This window comes from Sinocyclocheilus anshuiensis, unplaced genomic scaffold (genome assembly GCF_001515605.1).
Source record: "Sinocyclocheilus anshuiensis isolate Anshui unplaced genomic scaffold, SAMN03320099.WGS_v1.1 scaffold447, whole genome shotgun sequence".
Lineage (NCBI taxonomy): Eukaryota > Metazoa > Chordata > Actinopteri > Cypriniformes > Cyprinidae > Sinocyclocheilus > Sinocyclocheilus anshuiensis.
The window spans coordinates 2,576,593-2,596,539 of NW_015552615.1; the positions used below are offsets into that span (position 1 = coordinate 2,576,593).

The 19,947-nt window shown below is 36.5% G+C and overlaps 2 protein-coding genes across 6 annotated transcripts in view; one reads left to right on the forward strand and one right to left on the reverse strand.

The window, feature by feature from the left end:
• Positions 1–8,018, reverse strand: part of cunh3orf18 (chromosome unknown C3orf18 homolog) — a 10,009-nt gene extending 1,991 nt beyond the window's left edge. The window contains exons 1-4 of the mRNA XM_016457336.1: positions 7,638–8,018; positions 2,051–2,455; positions 735–760; positions 509–635 (exon numbers count right to left, since the gene is read on the reverse strand). Coding sequence (XP_016312822.1) covers positions 509–635; positions 735–760; positions 2,051–2,347 — 450 coding nt within the window. The 5' untranslated portion in view covers positions 2,348–2,455; positions 7,638–8,018. The remainder of the gene's footprint in view (positions 1–508; positions 636–734; positions 761–2,050; positions 2,456–7,637) is intronic.
• A 4,578-nt stretch (positions 8,019–12,596) lies between these two features.
• The window catches only part of gnb1b (guanine nucleotide binding protein (G protein), beta polypeptide 1b), a 19,345-nt gene continuing 11,994 nt past the window's right edge, over positions 12,597–19,947 (forward strand). For 2 of the 5 annotated variants that reach the window (XM_016457205.1, XM_016457208.1), the window contains exons 1-2: positions 16,837–16,931; positions 19,544–19,651. In XM_016457205.1, the coding sequence (XP_016312691.1) occupies positions 19,595–19,651 (57 nt within the window). In that variant the 5' untranslated portion in view covers positions 16,837–16,931; positions 19,544–19,594. Of the gene's footprint in view, positions 13,002–14,363; positions 14,446–16,836; positions 16,932–19,543; positions 19,652–19,947 lie in introns of those variants that run through there. The other 3 variants (XM_016457206.1, XM_016457207.1, XM_016457209.1) reach the window with 3 other exon arrangements.

Here is a 19,947-nt window from a genome sequence, read left to right on the forward strand (position 1 = left end):
GAGCAACAATTCTTTTTTTTCAGATCCTCAGAGAGTTCTTTGCCATGAGGTGCCATGTTGAACTTCCAGTGACCAGTATGAGAGAGTGAGAGCGATAACACCAAATTTAGCACACCTGCTCCCCATTCACACCTGAGGACTTGTAACACTAATGAGGCACATGACACCGGGGAGAGAAAATGGCTAATTGGGCCCAATTTGGACATTTTCACTTAGGGGTGTACTCACTTTTGTGGCCAGCGGTTTAGACATTAATGGCTGTGTGTTGAGTTATTTTGAGGGGACAGCAAATTTACACTGTTATACAAGCTGTACACTCACTACTTTACATTGTAGCAAAGTGTAATTTCTTCAGTGTTGTCACATGAAAAGATATAATAAAATATTTACAAAAATGTGAGGGGTGTACTCATTTTTGTGAGATACTGTATATTGCATGTATCATTTGTATCACATTCAACAGAATCTATCTATCGTTCTATCTGTCCATGTGGTGTTGTCCTCTTACTTTGGAGTTTGGTCCTGCTGGGCTTCCGTCTCTTCCGTGGTCCAAGAGTTCCTGCTCTAGATCATCCTGTTCTTCAGCTGGATCAAAGTTATACATGGGCATCAACTGGTGTCTCAGTTTCTCCAGCCTGTAGAGAAAAACCATCACAGCTTCATTAAGGACACTCTTCTATGTGGGAAACAACAGAGGGTTCCAATTAGAACCAAAAAGGGATTTTCAGTCTTGCCTTTTCTTTTTCCTGATGTACAGAAGCTGGTGAGGAGAAGAAAATGCAGAAATGTTATGTAAGATTCAGAATTGTAATACTAATTTCATATTACATTCTCAATCAATTAAACTGGCTTTTTAAATCTAAATGTTCAAGAAAGTCTAGCGTGTCTAAAGTAAACAAATATTAGCACAAAAAAATCAATGATAATCAAGTGTGAAGGATTACAGTGATGATGGAAATTAAAGTAGTATTAGTCAAATAAATGTGTTATCATCTATTCTCATATAACCCAAAATATTTATGTATGACTTTCAGTAAATTACATGACAATTATTTTGTCAGAAAAGAGAAAGAGTAATTTTAAATATGTGTATGCGCTTTAAAGTAAACTTTTAGATGAACTAAAACTTCAAAAAGTTTCAAAAGTTTGGGATCAATAAGATTTCATTAGTCTCTTATGCTCTCCAGTCACTATTTATTTGATCAACAATACAGTAAAAACAGTAATATTGTGAAATATTATTACAATTTAAAATAACTTGATATATACTTTTATATTTGAGTATATTTTAAAGTATTATGGATTTTTGAAAATGACCTTTCATGCAGTGTGTAACACAGCTCTAAGTGAATGAAAACATCCTGCAAAGTTTTAAATCTCAAAGTGCGCCGTGTATAAAGTTATTGTCTCTCAAAAGAAAGAGTCGACTCTGAATCACTGAAATGAGTCGTTATTAAAACGAATCCCAAGCCGTTTCATTTTGACGTCAACATAGCATATTGCATATTATATAACATCAGCATATTGCCCGCCCACTTGTTGGTCTTTTCGTGTTGGTCTGAATGAAAATGCAAATTCATTCTTTGCCACTAGGTGCAGCTTTTGGAGCGGTAAAAATAGCGGTTTCCCCGGTAACGCTGTGCACAAAGCAGTACTGCGCTCACAAACGCTGCTTTATCAGGCATTACAGACATGATGAAATGAAAATGGGACCAATCGACCAATCACCGCAGATTAGCGTCACGCATCAAGAAAGATTTCTGATTATTATCAGACAGTGCTGAAAACAGTTGTGCAGCTTAATAATGTTTTGTGGAAACTGATAATTTTTTTATCAGGATTCTTTAAGGAGTTTCAAAGAATTGCATGTAGCCTATTTGAAATAGAAATCTTTTGTGGCATTATAAAAGTCTGTACTGTCAGTTTTGTCGATCAAAACTGACAGTACAGACTTTTATAATGCCTTTTATAATAATCTTATTTGAGGTGTTTTCAGCAAATTACAAAATTTGGGGTAATTAATGTTGTCATTATCATCGAGTTCGCTCACCACGACAACAGCCAGCCCAATGACTGTGATGATGCCAAAGGGCACGAGCACCATCCCCATCCCGGCGCCCTCCACCGACGCCACGGGCAGCTGTGTGGAGTTCAGGCTGGTCTCGTTGACGGACGTCATGACGGAGCGGAAGGTGGTCCTGAACGTCACGTTCTCCGGCTCAGTTCTGGGCTCTGCTGAACTTGTGAGAACGGGAATGAAGGTGGTGAGGGAGAGTGTAGGGGCTGGGAACGGGGTCAGGGTTTGGGTGGAGGTGAACATATCGGGTTTGGTGGTGGGCAGAGACATGGTTCTTGCAGGATGACGAGTGCGCTTTGAAGGCAACCCTAAAGGGATTCAGTCCTCCAGCAGGCCTCGGCCATGACGCTCAGCTGATCCTGAACTCCTGCAAGAATCCTGTGAAAGAACATTTGATGTTAGATTGATAGATACAATTTGGCTTTGTTTTTAAACATAGTGAGCTAACATACTGACTGGTAACCTACCTAAATAGGCAGCTAGTGGGTCTATGGAAAAGTATAGGAAAAACCGAGAATACAATGAAATTGTAAAAAGGATAATAAAAGTAAATAAATATTATGACACTTTATACGTATATTTCATTTTTAGATTTTATTTTCAATCTTTCTGAAGACTGAAAATAATGGGAATAATCATTTTATTTTATTCTGTTGACAGCCATAGATTTCTTTCTTTTCAGGTTTGTGTATCTAAATATATTTTGCTGGTGGGTAGAAAAAAAAAAGTGTAACCTAGAAGCATAAATGTTTTCCAGATCATAATTTACACATACTATAATTTTTTTTATTTTTCACAGTATACATGTTGGGTCTTCATACATGAAAATATATAGATTTTTTAATGTCTCTTCTGCTCACCAAGGGTGCATTTATGTGATCAAAAACAAAATAAAAACAGTCATATTGTGAAATATTACAATTTAAAATAGTCATTTTCTATCTGAATATATTTAATTCTGTGATTTTTCAGCATCATTACTCCAATCTTCAGTGTCACATGATCCTTCAGAAATCATTCTAATATGCTGATTTGCTGCTCAATAAACATTTCTGATTAGGCTATTATCAATGTTAAAGTTGTGCTGCTTCACATTTTTGTGGAAACTGATTTTTTTTTCAGGATTCTTTGATGCATAGAAAGTTCAAGACTGTTCTACTGTCACTTTTGATCAATTTAATGTGTCCTTGCTGACTAAAAGTATAAATTTCTTTCAAAACATCTTACTGACCCCAAACACTCTGCAAAAGATGGGATTTGGTCAAAATGAGGTGTTTTAAAAGACATAGTGTTACTCCTAAAAGAAAATGCTAAACCCAAGTTTTCTATCTCTTTATGAACATCTGAGATTGAATTAAGAAACATTATTAAAACTTTAGTCACTGTATTTGAAAGCACCCACTCGATTAGAAACTCACAAAGGGAAAAAGGGAATTTTAGACATTCATGTTTGGAAAGCAGCGGCTCTATCAGTGAGAAAATCTGTGTGTGATTGCATGATCTTGACTGAATGTGTGGGTTTGTGGCATGAGTGTGTGTGCGTGTGTGTGTGTGTGTGTGTGTGAGTACACGAGTACAAACCCTGTGGACGACATATGGATGTGTGAGCTTTTAAGATACAGTTGGCAAACCGCAAGCTTCCTTCCACATTACAAACCGTTAGGATCTGTGTGTATGTGCGTTTGTGGATGTGGGGGCTGGAGGCTGGAGGCAGGAACGAGGTTCGACGCTTAAAATAGAGAATAGGAGAATCTGCTGTTGAGATCTTGGTGGATGTGAATGAGATTGTAGAAATCTCCTAAACCGCAGCCTGTCTCCATTCACAAAGAGCTGCTTGTGCAGTTAAATGGGCATGTCAAAAAATGACAATTCAGCTATCATTTACTCACCTTCATATCATTCCAAATCTGTATGACTTTCTGTAAGTCATGGAATGGAATTCTTTTGAAGCCACATGATAACTTTGCTATTTGCTGAACATTTGACTTGAAATTCAAATTTTGGTGTGTTCCTCACACAAAGCTATTGTTTGAATTCTGAAGACTCTGTTCTGAAGAATATTGTGCATGAGTCAGACTACTTTTATGATACATTTATGATGCTTTTCGTCCAATCTTTTGTTGTATGGACAAAGCAGTGTGAGTATAATTTATTATAATACATCTCCTTTTGTGTTCCACAGAAGAAAGTAAGTCATATGGGTTTAGAATGACATACAGTTATACAGTAAAGTTGAGATCTTGGTGGATGTGAATGAGATTGTAGAAATCTCCTAAACCGCAGCCTGTCTCCATTCACAAAGAGCTGCTTGTGCAGTTAAATGGGCATGTCAAAAAATGACAATTCAGCTATCATTTACTCACCTTCATATCATTCCAAATCTGTATGACTTTCTGTAAGTCATGGAATGGAATTCTTTTGAAGCCACATGATAACTTTGCTATTTGCTGAACATTTTACTTGAAATTCAAATTTTGGTGTGTTCCTCACACAAAGCTATTGTTTGAATTTTGAAAACTCTGTTCTGAAGAATATTGTGCATGAGTCAGACTACTTTTATGATACATTTATGATGCTTTTCGTCCAATCTTTTGTTGTATGGACAAAGCAGTGTGAGTATAATTTATTATAATACATCTCCTTTTGTGTTCCACAGAAGAAAGTAAGTCATATGGGTTTAGAATGACATACAGTTATACAGTAAATGACTGTAAAAATTCCTCCATCCAGAAGTGACAATTTTTATAAATATTTAGCTTGATCAACACAAATATACAAAGATAAACAGCTTTTGATGGCAGGGATCACCCTTTTTTTATATTAAATTTGACATGTACAGTTAAAAAGTTTGTGCCACTTTGTACATACTGCTAATTTTATTCTGCAAATACAACACCATTCAAAATGTTGGGGTCAGTAAGATTTTTTTTATGAAAGAAATTAATACTTTAATTTAACAATGATGCATCAAGCTGATCAAAAAGTGACAGTAAAGTACAGTTCTTGTGAATTTGTATTCTTCAAAGAATCCAGCACAGCTGACATTGATAATAATCAGAAATGTTTCTTGAGCAGCAAATCAGCAAATTAGAATGATTTCTGAAGGATCATGTGACACTGAAGACTGGAGTAATGATGCTAAAAATTCAGCTTTGTATCACAGGAATAAATTACATTTTAAAATATATTCAGATAGAAAACATTTATTTGAAATTGTAATAATATTTCACAATATTACTGTTTTTACTGTATTTTCAAAATGTATATTCTAAATGCAGCCTTGGTGAGCATAAGAGACATCTTTCAAAAACATTAATAAAATCTTATGGATCCCAAACTTTTGAACGGTACTGTATGTATGCAAGTGTGTATGTCTGAATGTGACAGTGTAATATTTCACCACAAAACCAAGCTTCTTTTTAATACCATTTTAATATTTTTTTAATAGCAACCTAAACACATTTTCTTTTCATATTTTGTGTCATGCAAAAACATCTCCCTACTGTAATGTAAAAAGAAATTAAGAGAGAATGCTTGAAATAAAAAAATAAAAAAACAGAATAATGAAAAATTGGGACGAAAATGTACGTAATTTTCATGACGATGAAAAAGATCTTGAAGGAATAATTCACCCAGAATATCTTCTTTTGTGTTCTGCAGAAGGAGGGAGATCATACAGGTTTGGAAATACATCAAGGCAAGTAAACGATGACAGAATTGTCATTTTAATTCTCCTAATATGTTTTACATAATATCTTTTTTATTGTTTTTCATTTGAAGTGAAATTTCAATTGGACATTTTTACATGAGATTCACGCATAGCTCTCCTGAAAGTGGTTGTGTGTGCGTTTTTGTTGCCGTTACGTAGTTTTCTCCCTCCCTGCAGCAGCGGGCAGCAGTGTGTGTCGTGGCAGGATGTGGGTAAAGGGTGGCACAGAGAGAGAAACAGAGACAGCACAAGTCTGATACTGTACCTAGGAAGGCAAGTACCCAGAAACACGGTTCACGTTGAAAGAGATGCGTTTCGTAAGAGATGCACACAGATGTGCTCTTACTTTCCCTCGCTGTTTCTCTCTCACTTTCTAACAACAGGCCCCAGGCCACCTGCAACTGACAAGCTGACTCGGTTTTCTCATATATTCACACACTTGCATATTTTAGATGATCGGGAAAATTGAATGTTGTTTGCGAAGGCAAACTTAGTACAAGTGATTTGAACAAACCCTGAACACTAAGAAAAGACCAGAATTTCACTCTTGGACTCTTATCATTTTAACCAGTAAGTAATTACCTATAGCAATACCCAGAATACCACAGCAATCAGCTAAAACCAGTGTTTTTTTAGTATTATTTATAAAGTATTCATGAATATTTTGAATGAGCTTTTATTTTAGACTTTCAGTTTAAATTTGAGTTTAAGTTGTTTACTACAGTTCTTTTTTATATATATATTCCTATATAGCTTTCATTTTTATTTCAGTTTTAGTAATTTTAGGACTTTTATTTCATATTCTTTTTTAATGAATAGCTTTATTTATAGCTTGATGCCCTGACCACAAACAGTAATTTCAGCTGGTCCCTCGGTATGTATAAATAAGCAAAAACTACCTTTCCAGTAACGCATCTACAAAACCAAAGTGTTTAAAAGCAGAAATATGCAGCTTCCGTTTTCTTTAAAGCACTTTGAATGATTCTTCCGTGCACAATGTGTTAACTGAGTTGTTCAAATCTAAATCATCTATTATGCATCAATTCCTGGATGAAGTTTGCTGTATGTAAACACTACTTTTTTTTTTTCAGATGTCACATCCCTTTCTAGTGTCCTTGCACTTATTATACAAATTCACCCCTTTTTATTGTCATCACAGGAGTAATTTATCATTTTGGGGTCTTATGTAAGATATAACTTTGCACAGGCAAGTAATTTTTGTGATTTTATTTTATGTTCACATGTAATTTTTGCATGTACTTTCAAAAGTACATTATGTATTTTGAATCGATCCTGGTGCAGTGCATTGCTCTATAGACTTCCATTGCAAGTTTGTTTAGAAACACTGAAATTGTCAACAACAGTAGTCAAAACTCCTACAGGTCCGTGTCTTCCTGTTTACTCATCTTTTTCCCTGTCAAAGGACATTCAAACACAGGAGACAGAAATATCTGCAGTCGATCCCAGTAATCTGTGTATTTGAGGGGTTAATTATCTTCTTACATAATCATTTAGGGTGAACGCTCTGTCTCGTCACTGTGCGACGTTCACAAACAGTCTGCACGCTTAATGAAGAACATGTTAGTGCCTCAGCCAATCAGAACGCTCTGGGCTCTCTTAAGCCTGCCTCCTCGACCAATCAGAGGCCACCACAAGACAAAGATAGACATACCTACAAAGACACCAAAATAACATGCCTGCTCCTTTGCCTTATCAGTTATAAATCTGTTTTTCTGCATGAACTGAATTGTATCGAGCATTTAAAAAGTGTAAAACGAGTGTAAATAAGCTGAGGTCTAATAAGAAACTGTTTGTCTCTTGTCAAAGGCTGCTGATATGAGAGACACTGACCTGTTCATGAAGAAATGTGGCCACGGCTGATGTCCTTCCAAGGTTTTCCAGGCAGCCGATGGAAAAAAGGAGAGGGAATTTCTCCTTTCACCCCTCCTCCTTCGTTCCTCAGCTAGAACAGAGCAGCTGAGAGGCTGTAAATTGAAATGTTTTTCCCCTCTAGGTCCCTGTGTTCACCACATTTTCTCCCTCCGTACAAAATCACGTCTCGTTTCTTCCTTCTCAGCTGTTTTCTGGTTTTCTTTCATAGCATTTTATTCAAAGACCAGACTTGAGGAGCTACAAGGATGCTACAAACCCAAGCTATGTGATCCAGCAATGTCCCTCCTCCTTTCCTGAACTGCTATTGGATGGCTGTGGTGCAGCTGTAGGCTGTGATTGGCTCGTCTGGCTGTCTGTCTAGTTTAGCAAGGATGACTACAGGATTTAATGGTTGGACACACCAGATGCTGGGAATGTTCCCAGGGAAGAGAGTTCAGGGATTTTAACCCCTTGCTGTCTCACATGTGCATTATGTGAACTGAGGTGAGATGTGTTATGAGTGATGGTTAGGGTCTCAAACGTTTATGGAAAAGCATTTTTGTAGTTAATTTTAGTTGTTTTATTCAATATTAATTCATTATTAATTAATGTGTCAGGAACATGTCAGGGTCACTTCTGTTTTCTTTCTAAAGATGTATGTTTAATTGTTTAGATGTATATATTATGTTAATATATAATTAACATAAGAATGGCACAAGAACCACCCAATTCGTTCTCTCTCTATACAAAAATGTGTGTGTGTGTGTGTGTGTGTGTATATATATATATATATATACATACAGGTGCATCTCAATAAATTAGAATGCTAATTTATTGAGATGCACCTGTATATATGTATATATAATAAAACATATTACATATCTAAACAATTCTAAACAATAATATAGTGTTAATATATATTTAACATAAAATATAGATATACACTGTATAATGCTGTCATGAAAATTTCACAATGCAAAATCTTAATGCTCCTGGCATCATTTTCATTATGAAAACTACAACAATTTTCAATTAAGTTAAAATTTATGACGTACATAATGATATACTGTATGTTTTTAATTAATTTATATAATTATAATATTATTGAAATAAACAAAATATCTAATGTCAGAAAATTGATCAGTGAAGGAAAAAATTATCCCATTTTATTAATAAGCCTAGTACTGATAATAACGGTATAAATATTGTAATATTTTAATACCTAAGTGTTTTAAAGAGAATTATTAAAGCGAATTAAATAATATTTTTGTAATAATTTGTAAAAGTATTTTTTTTTTACAAATTAGTAATTTGTTTACTTGTTCATTGTAGGCATACAAAATTAAATTAGGTTATACTATTATTTATTGAATATAATTTATTAGTGCTTCTGCTTGTTCTCAAGTCAAGTGCTATTTCGTTAATAAAATAAAAAAATAAAAAAAAACATGCAAAATATTACTTTGTTTGATGGCAAAGTTTGAGGGTGTTTCAGTGTAGCCTTTACCTCCTCATCAAACAAGGCTCTGCGTTCTGCATCCTGATTTTTTTAGTCTCTTTCATGGTACAGCGCCTTTAAAACCCTGCAGCCTTCACCTTTAAAGGTGCCTTTACCAGTCAAAACAATATTTTAATATCAGTATTAAACATTCATATTACTAAAGTGCCTTTTATCCAACATATGTGTTGATGCTAAGTGCTAGCCACTGTATGAACTGTATGAAATGAATTGTTGACTAAAATTAATCCAAAAGATGGATGGATTATGAATGATGTCATTCTAAAAGTGGGCCGAAGACTAAAGCACATCCGTTGCCTAATGTTTTGTAACAATTAAAATGCCACTGTCATGTGTTCATTGTAGTACACAATCTGCAGATGGCGTCGTCCATATGCTATTAAAAATATCTTTCTGGCCAACGCTGCCTTCTACCGGTGACAATGCATTAGTGCTGATCCACTCTAATCCTCTTATTTGTCTGTTTATGAAACACAAGCCAAACTACTCTCAAATTAACTGTCTAACATGCTAAGAGGAGGAGATACAGAGTAAATATAATCCTTAGTTATAAGATAATACATGCAAGCAACACTCAGTGTACTATATGCAATTTTTTTTACTTCATTTATCCATGAATGATTTCATATCCCTTCCATTTCTATAGAATCAGAATTAGAATCAGAATCAGAATGAGCTTTATTGCCAGGTATGTCTACACATACGAGGAATTTGTTTTCGTGACAGAAGCTTCCACAGTGTAACAGAATGACAGTGACAGAACAAAAAAACACAGATAATAAAAAAAATAATAATAAAAAAAATAGAACAAGTAAAATAAGGAATAAAAAATATACAAATCGACGATTGTATGTACAGGTATAGAACAATAGACAGTTGTATGTACAGGTATATTATGTGCAAATTGAAATGTAGACTGAGTATGTGTGTTAGATAAATAAGTGTATGAGTGAGTAAATAGTGTGTGTTCCACAGTTATTGTCAAGTGTTCATGAGATGGATGGCCAGTAAGGGTCCAGTAATGTCCTTCAGGTGGGCCAGCACCAGAAAATAGTAAAAATACTTTAGTTTTAAATTGTTTATTACACATTATATTATATACGTAGCAATTTGAGTGTAAAAGTTGGTATTTGAAAAACTGATGGATTTTAGACATCCATTATTTTTGTTGTTTATTTACAGAGGCCAACATAAGAAATTCATTAATTAAAAAAAACAAAAGAACAACTTGGTTTTAGTAATCATTTTAGTCAATTAGTATAATTTTAGATTATGTAATATACAGCACCAGTGATATTAAATAGTATAATATAAAATAAATATTGATGGTTTTTAATGAATATGAAAATTGCATAGTATCATGACCCAGACATGGTTTTGTGAGGTTTAGATTCAACCATATAGGTCATTATCAAAATCAGAAATTATATTTTACTTCCTAACAAATAGCCTAAGCATGTTTTCCCTCTTAATTCACATTAAAGTCTGAAATTAACTTTATTGTGTTAAATGTTCAGTCAGATTATATTAACAGCATGAAGGTCAAAACAATATTTTTCACCAAACAGGATGTTATTTGACTAATTCCAGCTGTCTAATGTAAAATATATGTCAAATAACCCTTTAAGTACATTAAAGTCAACATGCAATGGCATTAGCAATCATTTTACTTTCATATTGTGACATATTTCTGAATAAAACAGGATATTTGGTGCAAAAAAAACCCTGATTTTATCCATTGGAAATGGACTGGACATTTAATCTTCTCTTTATGACAGGTGGTTTGAGAGCAAAGGATGAAAAAAAAGAGTCGTGATGTCAGCTGAAAAGAGAAGCAGAACATTTGTTTCATGTTATATATATTCATCACACCGTGTCACTGTGAAACACTAATGACTCGGGGCCCAAAATCGAGTTAACTAAAAAGAAGTTCTGGATAATTTTACCAAAGCTCCTCTCATTGTCACCATGTAATTGATGAAAATACTTCTCAAAAAGCATCACATAATTGCTTGACGTTCCTGTAATTCCTCATTTCAACACTAAAAGAACTGTTAAAGGGAAATTAATTTGTGTTCTGAAGATGAACGAATGTCTTACGGGTTTGGAACGACATGAGGCTGAATAATTAATGACATAATTTTCATTTTTGGGTGAACTGTCCCTTTAAATTGCCATGGTATTATTGGTTTGTTTTTGTACATGGTACATAATACCAGGGTATTCTTTGAAGTACCTTGAAATACAATGCAAATACATTGGTCAGTGATGGTCAACAAACTAACAAACGAATACCAACGCACTGCATGACTCATGAGACATGGTACCATTGTAAAACCATGTTTAACAAGTACTAAAAGTACTACAATGTACAATGGCACTACTACCCATTAGAAGCATCACTTTCAACAGCTTTCAAACTAAATTAAAGCTTTTCCTCCACTATTAGAAGTTTAGTTCATTTTGTCCTCTCTCTTGTTGTTGTTATATAAAAAGAATGGGGCTAGTTGTCACATGTCAAATGCTGCTCTCAAACACCTAGTTCAAAAAAGAGACCCCCCACATGATTGTAAAGCTCTTTGGGTGTACAACAATACACAGTAAAGCGCTATATAAATGCATCATTCATTCATTCATTCATTCAAAACAAAAATAAAAGTTTTAATTTAGTTTGAAGGCTGCTGAAATTATGATTCTCAATGCAATAAAGTGATGCTTCTAATGGGAGGTATAGTGCCATTGTACATTGTAGTATTTTAGTACTTGTTATTGTTAAACATGGTATTGGTACCATGTCTCATAAGTAATGCAATGCGTCGGTATTCGTTTGTTAGTTTGCCTACTATATAATCAAGGTAGATTTAAATGTTTTTTTTAATGGCAGTCTCCCGTTGGGGCATGTTGTCACAAAAGGCCCACATTTGTTAAATATCTTTTTTTTTTTATGACAACGGTGGAAATGTTCAATTGCCTTTTGTAGTCTTTAAGATGTGTGCCTAAAAACTGACTTCCTAAGATAAACAGAAAAATATTGTCTGGAGTAAAATATATTGTCTATTGTTTTCACATATTTATTTTTAATCACTTTTTTATTTTGTTATCTGTGTCTTGTCACTTGTCATTCTGTCTGTGCACTGGAAGCTTATTCTGTCACCAAGACAAATTCCTTGTGTGTGTAAGCACACTTGGCAATAAAGCTCTTTCTGATTATGATCTGATTCTGAAAAAGTGTGACAACTAGCCCCAGTCTTAAAGTCTGTGCTCGGGTGTATTTTATACGTTTGTTATAATGGTATATCTGTTTTATAATGACAACATTTCGATGCAAATAGCAGTAGAAAGACGTGCAGCTGTGTGTACAAATGTTGCTAAATTGGCTTGGAAATGTTTCTGTCAATTCCATTCCTGCGTAAGAGCGCGGCTCTTCTCGCTCGCTGCGGCGTGGGGTTTCCCAGAGCAGACTGCAGGGTTACCGCGCCCATCTCCGTCTGATGGCCGGATGAGAGGTGAACTGAACTGGAGAGAAGTGCTCCTTCAAGGAAGGCAACGGGAAGTGGCCACCGACGGATTTATTCGTTGACCAAAGTCTGCAATCGGACATTTATGAGTGCAGTTTTTCATCGCAGTTGAGATCCCCCCTCAAACAGGCTCATTTCCTGCCCGCTGGAGCGAGTTTTGTCGCTGTGGCAGTGGACTCGGTACTTCTCCCGCTGCTAGTTAGCGAGCTAGCTCGTCTTGTTCGTTGATGCGTGGATTTGACAGCCACACCGTCGTTTTTTTCGGTCAATGCCATATAAACAACGGCCATTTACGACTGAGAACAGGTATGGAACACTAAATGCTTATTTCAAGTGTGTGGAACTGGTTGTCTCGTTTAAAACGGATAAATTTGTTGGATAAAATGCTGGTCACCATAGAGAATGAAGGGGGTGGGGTGAGGCGCAGATAGCGGCTAGCCGACCGATTTACATACACAATGCCAGGCAAATTGACCAAAAACAGTCAATTCGAACAGTTATTTGCACTTATTGCGATTTCGTTGGTGCATTTAATCGCTCGTTTTGTTAATATAGCGCGAATGGTGTCGGCCGACTTCACTGGAGGCCGTTTTGCGCGAGTCAGCTTGCTAACGTTAGCGCCTAAAGACGGCGTTAACGTTAAGTTACCTCAGAAATCAAACCGATTGAGGATTGTGAGAAACCGGCTGTGTGGTGGTTAGGGGTGTTTTAGAAGCACTAAAGGTCGATTTTGGGCAAGGGTGGTAGGGGTTTTGGTTGAGAGGCTGGTCTGTAAGCTAACTGGCTAATTACTGGAGCTTCTGCTGGCAAAATATTCGGCTTTTCAACCCTGCTAGGCCTTCCTCTGTGTTAAAGAATCGAGGATTTTTTTGCTCGCCAAATGCTGGTTAAGACATTGCCTTCTACTTGATGTGAATTGCAGTCGGTAAATAAAGATTAGTCATTTATTTGTTCACCCGATTGTGTATCACAATCGGGACCATCTGGCTGAATATTCCAAGCTATTCTTTCGTGTTTTATTTATATATTTACGTGCAAATGGATTTATTACACGAGTCCAATTGACCTGTATCCCAGTTTGCATATAAGCGACTTAGCGTGTAAGTGTTTGTCTTTATTGCATTAAGCGTGCACTGCTGCTTTTAACTAGTCTTTAAAACAACCTCATTGGATTTCCTTAACTATGTAACGTACAAGTCTCTATTTAAAAGGCCCGGCTGGTCAGGTACATAGGTGCACTGCCTCCCTCCCCGACATCTCAGTGATGCTCCACTACGATCCTCCCTAACTGCTTTTGTCGATGATAAAGCCATGTTAAATGCGTTTTCTCCTGCGAACCGGCCAACATTTATCACAGTAATGCCGCAAAAAGCGCTGCAGCTCTTCAGATACGCGAAATGAATGGAGCCTGATGGCCTTTATTATCGCTGCTGGAATATTTTAAGAACGGGCGAGCAGCTCCGTATTGAGGTCACTACTAAGGGATTGGTCGGGGGAATATAGGCTATGGGATAAATATGTTGCGCCCCCTCCTTTTTTCCCCTGCCGATCGAGTTTGCCTTTCTCTTTGCTGGCATTTAGATAAAGGAACACCGATCGTGAATAAATAAACGCAATCAATGTATTCTTCAATGTGGGGCCCAAGAACAAGATGGCGTCCGTAGCCTCTCTCCGGCTTCCCTCTCCGCACTCATATCAGCTTGCCGTTGCTTTAACCCACTGAAACGGCGAGGAAATGCACCGTTCCGCTGTAAGCACGGCGATTTGTTTTAAAAACGAGCTTTGGTAAACATTTCGATGCATTTTGGAATGAAACGCTCTTTACGTGTCTAGTGCACTAAAGCTACACGTACATCATTTTACGCCAAACGAGTTGTGAAATAATCGCGTATTTAATAGTATTTCGAGTGCGTCGTGACGTAATCGTTAACACATCAAACGCATTTTTGATTTCAGCTTGTGTTATTCGGTGCTCTGCACTTCTGTTGGTGTTTTATCTGTAGAGATTTGTGTATTAACGTGCACATAACGCTCACAATGGCATGCTGTGTTTAGGTAATGCGAATGTATATGGTTTATCAATTTAAAACGAACGCAAAATGGGTGCTGCACTGCAAATATTGATTTTTATAGTTGTGAAAGCCAGGCAAACATCCTGCTTTTTGTCCATCAGAGTTGGTTCCCTTGAGTTTATTTGTTATATTCATTATATTCAATGTTGATTTTTAATTTAACATTATATCTACTAACACATTATTTGTAATCCATATGCATTGACATTTTGGAAATCCTTCTTGAATGGCTTACTTATGATATGCATTGTTTGCTTGACAATTTGGTATTGAATACACACACATTGATTTATTTTTGTAATTGTGGGTAACTAAAAGCATCAGTTTGATTCCCATTGGACGCCTTAGAAGCTGATAAGTGGCGGGCTGTGATGGCAAAATTGATTTCTGTTCAGATAATGGAGTTTCTGAATATCCTTTTTTTTATTCATGTTGACACCCATTTGTCATTCAGATGTTGAGATTGTTCATGTAAAACCACTGTATCTTTCTCCTAAATTTGTGAAGTTTTCCAGAAAGGCGATTCCTGTGACGTGGATCCGCAGCAACTTGTCTTTTCCGCATAAAATATGTGGAAGTCAATAATAAGACAATTAGCAAAAGTTCAGTATTTTGTTGAATGCATAGTGCAAGGACTTAAAACAGTCCCACAAATTCTTAGACTGCAAGCCCAGCTCCGGACAGCTGTTTTTCCATGAGTGACGCTGAGAGGGATTACAGATTTACTGTACGTGGATTTTAGCTTTTAGGATTACAGGCTTGGATAGTGATAGTGCTGGTTACTGTCTTTCCTGTGATCCAGCTTTAGCGATATGCATTTTATTTTTCTTCTGTTAATGCCTAATAAGCCGCATCATCCTCCAGCAGTTGGAGTAATTTATGTTGATGGAATAAAGTTCTGTTTGGAAATCGGCGGCGGCGTGCGTTATCAAGTTAAACATTTTTAGTGTGTTTGGATCATTTACAAAGGGTTTTGTGAAATAAATGTTTTCTAAAAGGATCTAAGAAAGATTTGCCCTAAAGTGACCTGTGTATACGCAGTCTGTGGAATCTTTAGGCCATTTCTTACAGCTCTCTTTTTGTCCTGCAGTCAGCTGACTCTGATCAAGTGTTTGTTGAGAGGGTGAGATTGAGCTCTGCTAGCACATATGTTGATGCCTTACTGCATTCAACTTTTCGACTTTGCTTTGTGCTATCTTATACTCTGGTCTTTGGCACATAATATTCAGTATTTGTGCATAATGAAGTTTCATTTCGGCAGACAATAAAAGGTGAACCCCGCTCATGATGTGGCTTTGTAACACTGAACTACATCATGTTTGTGTTTGTGATGACAATATTAGTTTCGGCCAATATTTGTGCTGTATCTTCCTTTTTAAATGATCAGCATTGTCCTGATTAATCTGGCACTGTAAGCCTGTAATATCCAGGCTTATTATTTCCATTTCTTGTTTTCAATGGAATAATAGTTAATAAATGGTCATCAGCTGTTTATTTTGTTTTACTTGTTAAAAGTGATCTGCATTAGCCTGATTAGGTCAATATTGAAAGCTGTTAATATCTGAGTTCATTTTAAATATCTGAGTTTATTTTTTGCTTTTTGTTCTATGCTGTTTTCTAAGAAAATAATGCTTTTTCTGCTTTTGTTATAATATCAGGGCCTTTTTTCAGTTTAAGCTTTTCTATGCTGTGATATCAAAGCATAGATAGTTACATTTATTGGCTTGATATTTGGACATAGTTTGGATTGATATTAAATGCCAGTAATATTAGTTTTTTTCCCCAATTTAAGCAGTGGACTCTTTATATGCATAAATAAAGAAATATTTATATTTAATATAGACCATTGTTCAGGTATTGACCAAATAAAAATAGTAATCGCTATCCATATCCACCAAATTTTTCATACTGGCACCTCTCTAGTAGTATTCATGTTGGGTTGAGTAGCTGTGCTGTACTGAAGGTGAGATGAGGGACTTACCTTTTGTAACCATGTCATTTTGATCAGCAAGATTAGAGGACTTAGGCGTATTGTCTTGATGCAGGCCCATTTAAGAGGTCAGCCAATCAGGAAGAAGCAAGTGTATTGGAAAGGATAAGACGTTCACCAAGAGAAACATTTTCTGGCTGTCAAACACAAGGAGCCTTGTGCAAGCCGCGTAAGGTAAGAAATTCAGAGTATAACCTGAAACTTTAAGGAACTTTTAAAGGTCTCGGCCACATGACAGTGATTCTGGTGTCTCAGGAATTTCTCATCAAGTAGCAGGAAGTTACTTGCAAGTGCTTGTCGTCATCAACATACTTTTAAGTATTTTGTTTCTGTAAGCTAAGACAATATCCTTAGTCTTGTTGAATTTTAAGTATGTTTTCTTATCGGTTGCCTGCCTTTATCAGTTTTTGAGCTATGTTTGCTATGCGTGTAACTTCCCAAATGTTTTTTAACTGTTTATATGGGATGCTTAATTCTTTCATTGGGTGACATTCAAGAAAACTGTCGAGAAATGTTGGAGAGATTTTTCTTCTGGTAGCATATACGCCTTGCTCGTTCACGCAGCCGACTTTCACTTTTCAAATATGGAACCATTGATTTCACAATTAGGACATGGCATAATGCACCAGAGGGCAATGGCAATTACAGGAAATGGATCCAACCAAATTTTTAGTGCTCCAGTTAGATTGCCCGACCACAGACTTCTGGGAGTAACAAGCGTATGTGTGGCTTCTCTGTTATGTAGTGCTAATATCACTCAAAAGTATTGATCATTGCCTGACGGCCCTCAGCTGACCCATGCAGTGTAATTGTCATCATTTCTTCATCCTTTCTCCCATCAGCACTTCCCTGGTCTTGATGTTCTTCTAGTCAGTCTTTGCTCAAGCTTGAACCTGCATTTATCTTGCTCAAATCGGGACGACTAAGACCAGGCTAATGGGAAAGATGACAGCTGCTTGAGAATCGAGATATTGTGCAGCTGCAAATTGGTCTATATTTAAATTAAAAGTCATTTTTCATGACTCTTTTCTAAAGTAGGTCATACGATGTTGGCCTAGAATGGTCAATTCACTCATTTGTAGAACATTAAACAGTATTGGATGTGCAAAATGGCATTTAAAAAAAAAAAATGTTTTGAGTTGTTCAGTTGCCTGCTAAAGGGCCAAAGTTAATGTTTATGCATTTAAAAAGCTTTTTTTTTTGTATGCACCAGCACCTTAAAGTAGTAATATGCTATCAGAAATAGTATGTACTTAAATGAATCAACCATAAATGCAACTTGGCCTTGGTTGCTCATCCAAATCTTCCTCAGTATATCGGTGGAGTAACAGCATATTGCAGTGCACATGACCGCGAATGTGCCACAGTTGCATTAACTTGAAACCTTTGTCCGCCATTGCATCTCCCGCAGCTTTAAGATCCTTTCCTTGCTCTTCACGTACCTCTAAAATTAATCCCATCATTAGCTGCCTTTCTCCAGCGTTAGATACATACACTCCGTTGGCCCATTAAAACAGCTGCCTTCATCAGCCATTTGTCTGAGCGCATGAAGGATTTGGGTCAGCAGGATAGGTGCTGCTCTTCCGATCAGTGTCCCCGGTGTGTCTTAACTGGATTTGCCTGAAGGAACTGAATCAAGCGCGTCCCAGGATTATGTCAATGACACTGTGGAGAGAGAGGTATGAAAACACGGCTGTGGGCTGGGAACGCTAATAGGATGAGAGCTGGCCTAGAAGGACTCGCTGTTGTCAGTCGAGTGCGTTTGCTCTAAATCGAGATTAAAACGGACAGGCTTTAAGGGTTTCAGAGTGCATCGGGTTATGTTTATGAAGGAATCGCTGTTTGGAATCAGCATTTCATCCTGGAAACCAGACAAAGAATAGTTGCCCAGTATGGACATTGCAGCATATTAACCTTTAATGCTAGCTATTATAGTTGATTGCCATTAGTCTTTTGGATTAAATTAATTAAAATGACCCCATTTATTCTCCTAATTCACATTCCTGATGCCCATGATGTTTGTTTGCATGATCGTTCATTTAAATAAATGACTTGCTCCGCCTTTGAAACGACTTTCCTTTTCAGCTGATGTCATCAAGCTCTTAATTTTTTTCAGTCCCTCCCTCCAACCACATGACCCCATTTTTGGATGTAGCGCCCAGTTTTCATCATCCAATCAATTCCCAATGGATAAAATCGAGTTCTGCCCTACATTCTCATTGAATATCCTGTTTCACTTGTAATTTGGCACATTATGGAAATAAAATGCCATTTTATGTTGTCTTTAAAAAAAAATTTCATGCTAGAGTTTAGGATAAGGAATTTTTTTCCTTTGCCGTTTATTGACATCATAAAAGGACAGAACGCAGCTCGTTTCTTGCTGCTGTTCTAATTGTACTTCTGCATTTTTCATTAAGGAGCAACAACTCATTTCACCACAAGAGGAAATGGTTCTTTGGTTGCTTTCAGTAGCTAATGCGGTGGGGTGGGATCTTGAATTTACACCCTTGTGTATTGATAAACAATCTACTAGCGATCCATTATCCAATGTTACATGACATGGTAAATGCAGACTGAGTGTTCTTCTTGTAGATGCAGCTAGTGTGCGATATTAGTGTGAACAGTATGGGTGTTTCCATATCTGATGTTGAGACCAGTTTAATTGTTTTAAAACAGGAAATTCAGACTAAAGGCCAGATATCCCTCCTGTTAATATCTTTTGAAGGGATAACCTTCAAATTGGAATTGGGTCCTTAATGTTTTCTCTCTCTTTTTCTCTGCTGTAGATCAGAACGTGTCCCGGCAGTAGGAGTGAGGCAGAGCTTTAGAAGAGGAAAATGAGTGAACTGGACCAGTTACGCCAGGAGGCCGAGCAGCTGAAGAACCAGATCAGAGTGAGGACCTCTCTGATCTCATACACAACTGCATTCATCAATCCCTAATACATACAACATGTATTGAAAATGTATATGGTATAATGCAATTGAAACTTAACGTTGCTAAAATCGAATGAATGGTAATTTGACATAATATATACTAAATATTGTACTCCAGAATTGCAAAATATGGACTAATGGATTGGCCTGGTTAATATTAATCTTATTACTTTAAAGGGGTCCTATTATGCTCTTTTACAAAGTCTTGATTTTGTTTTGGGGGTGTACTAGAACAGGCTCTCATACTAGGTTGT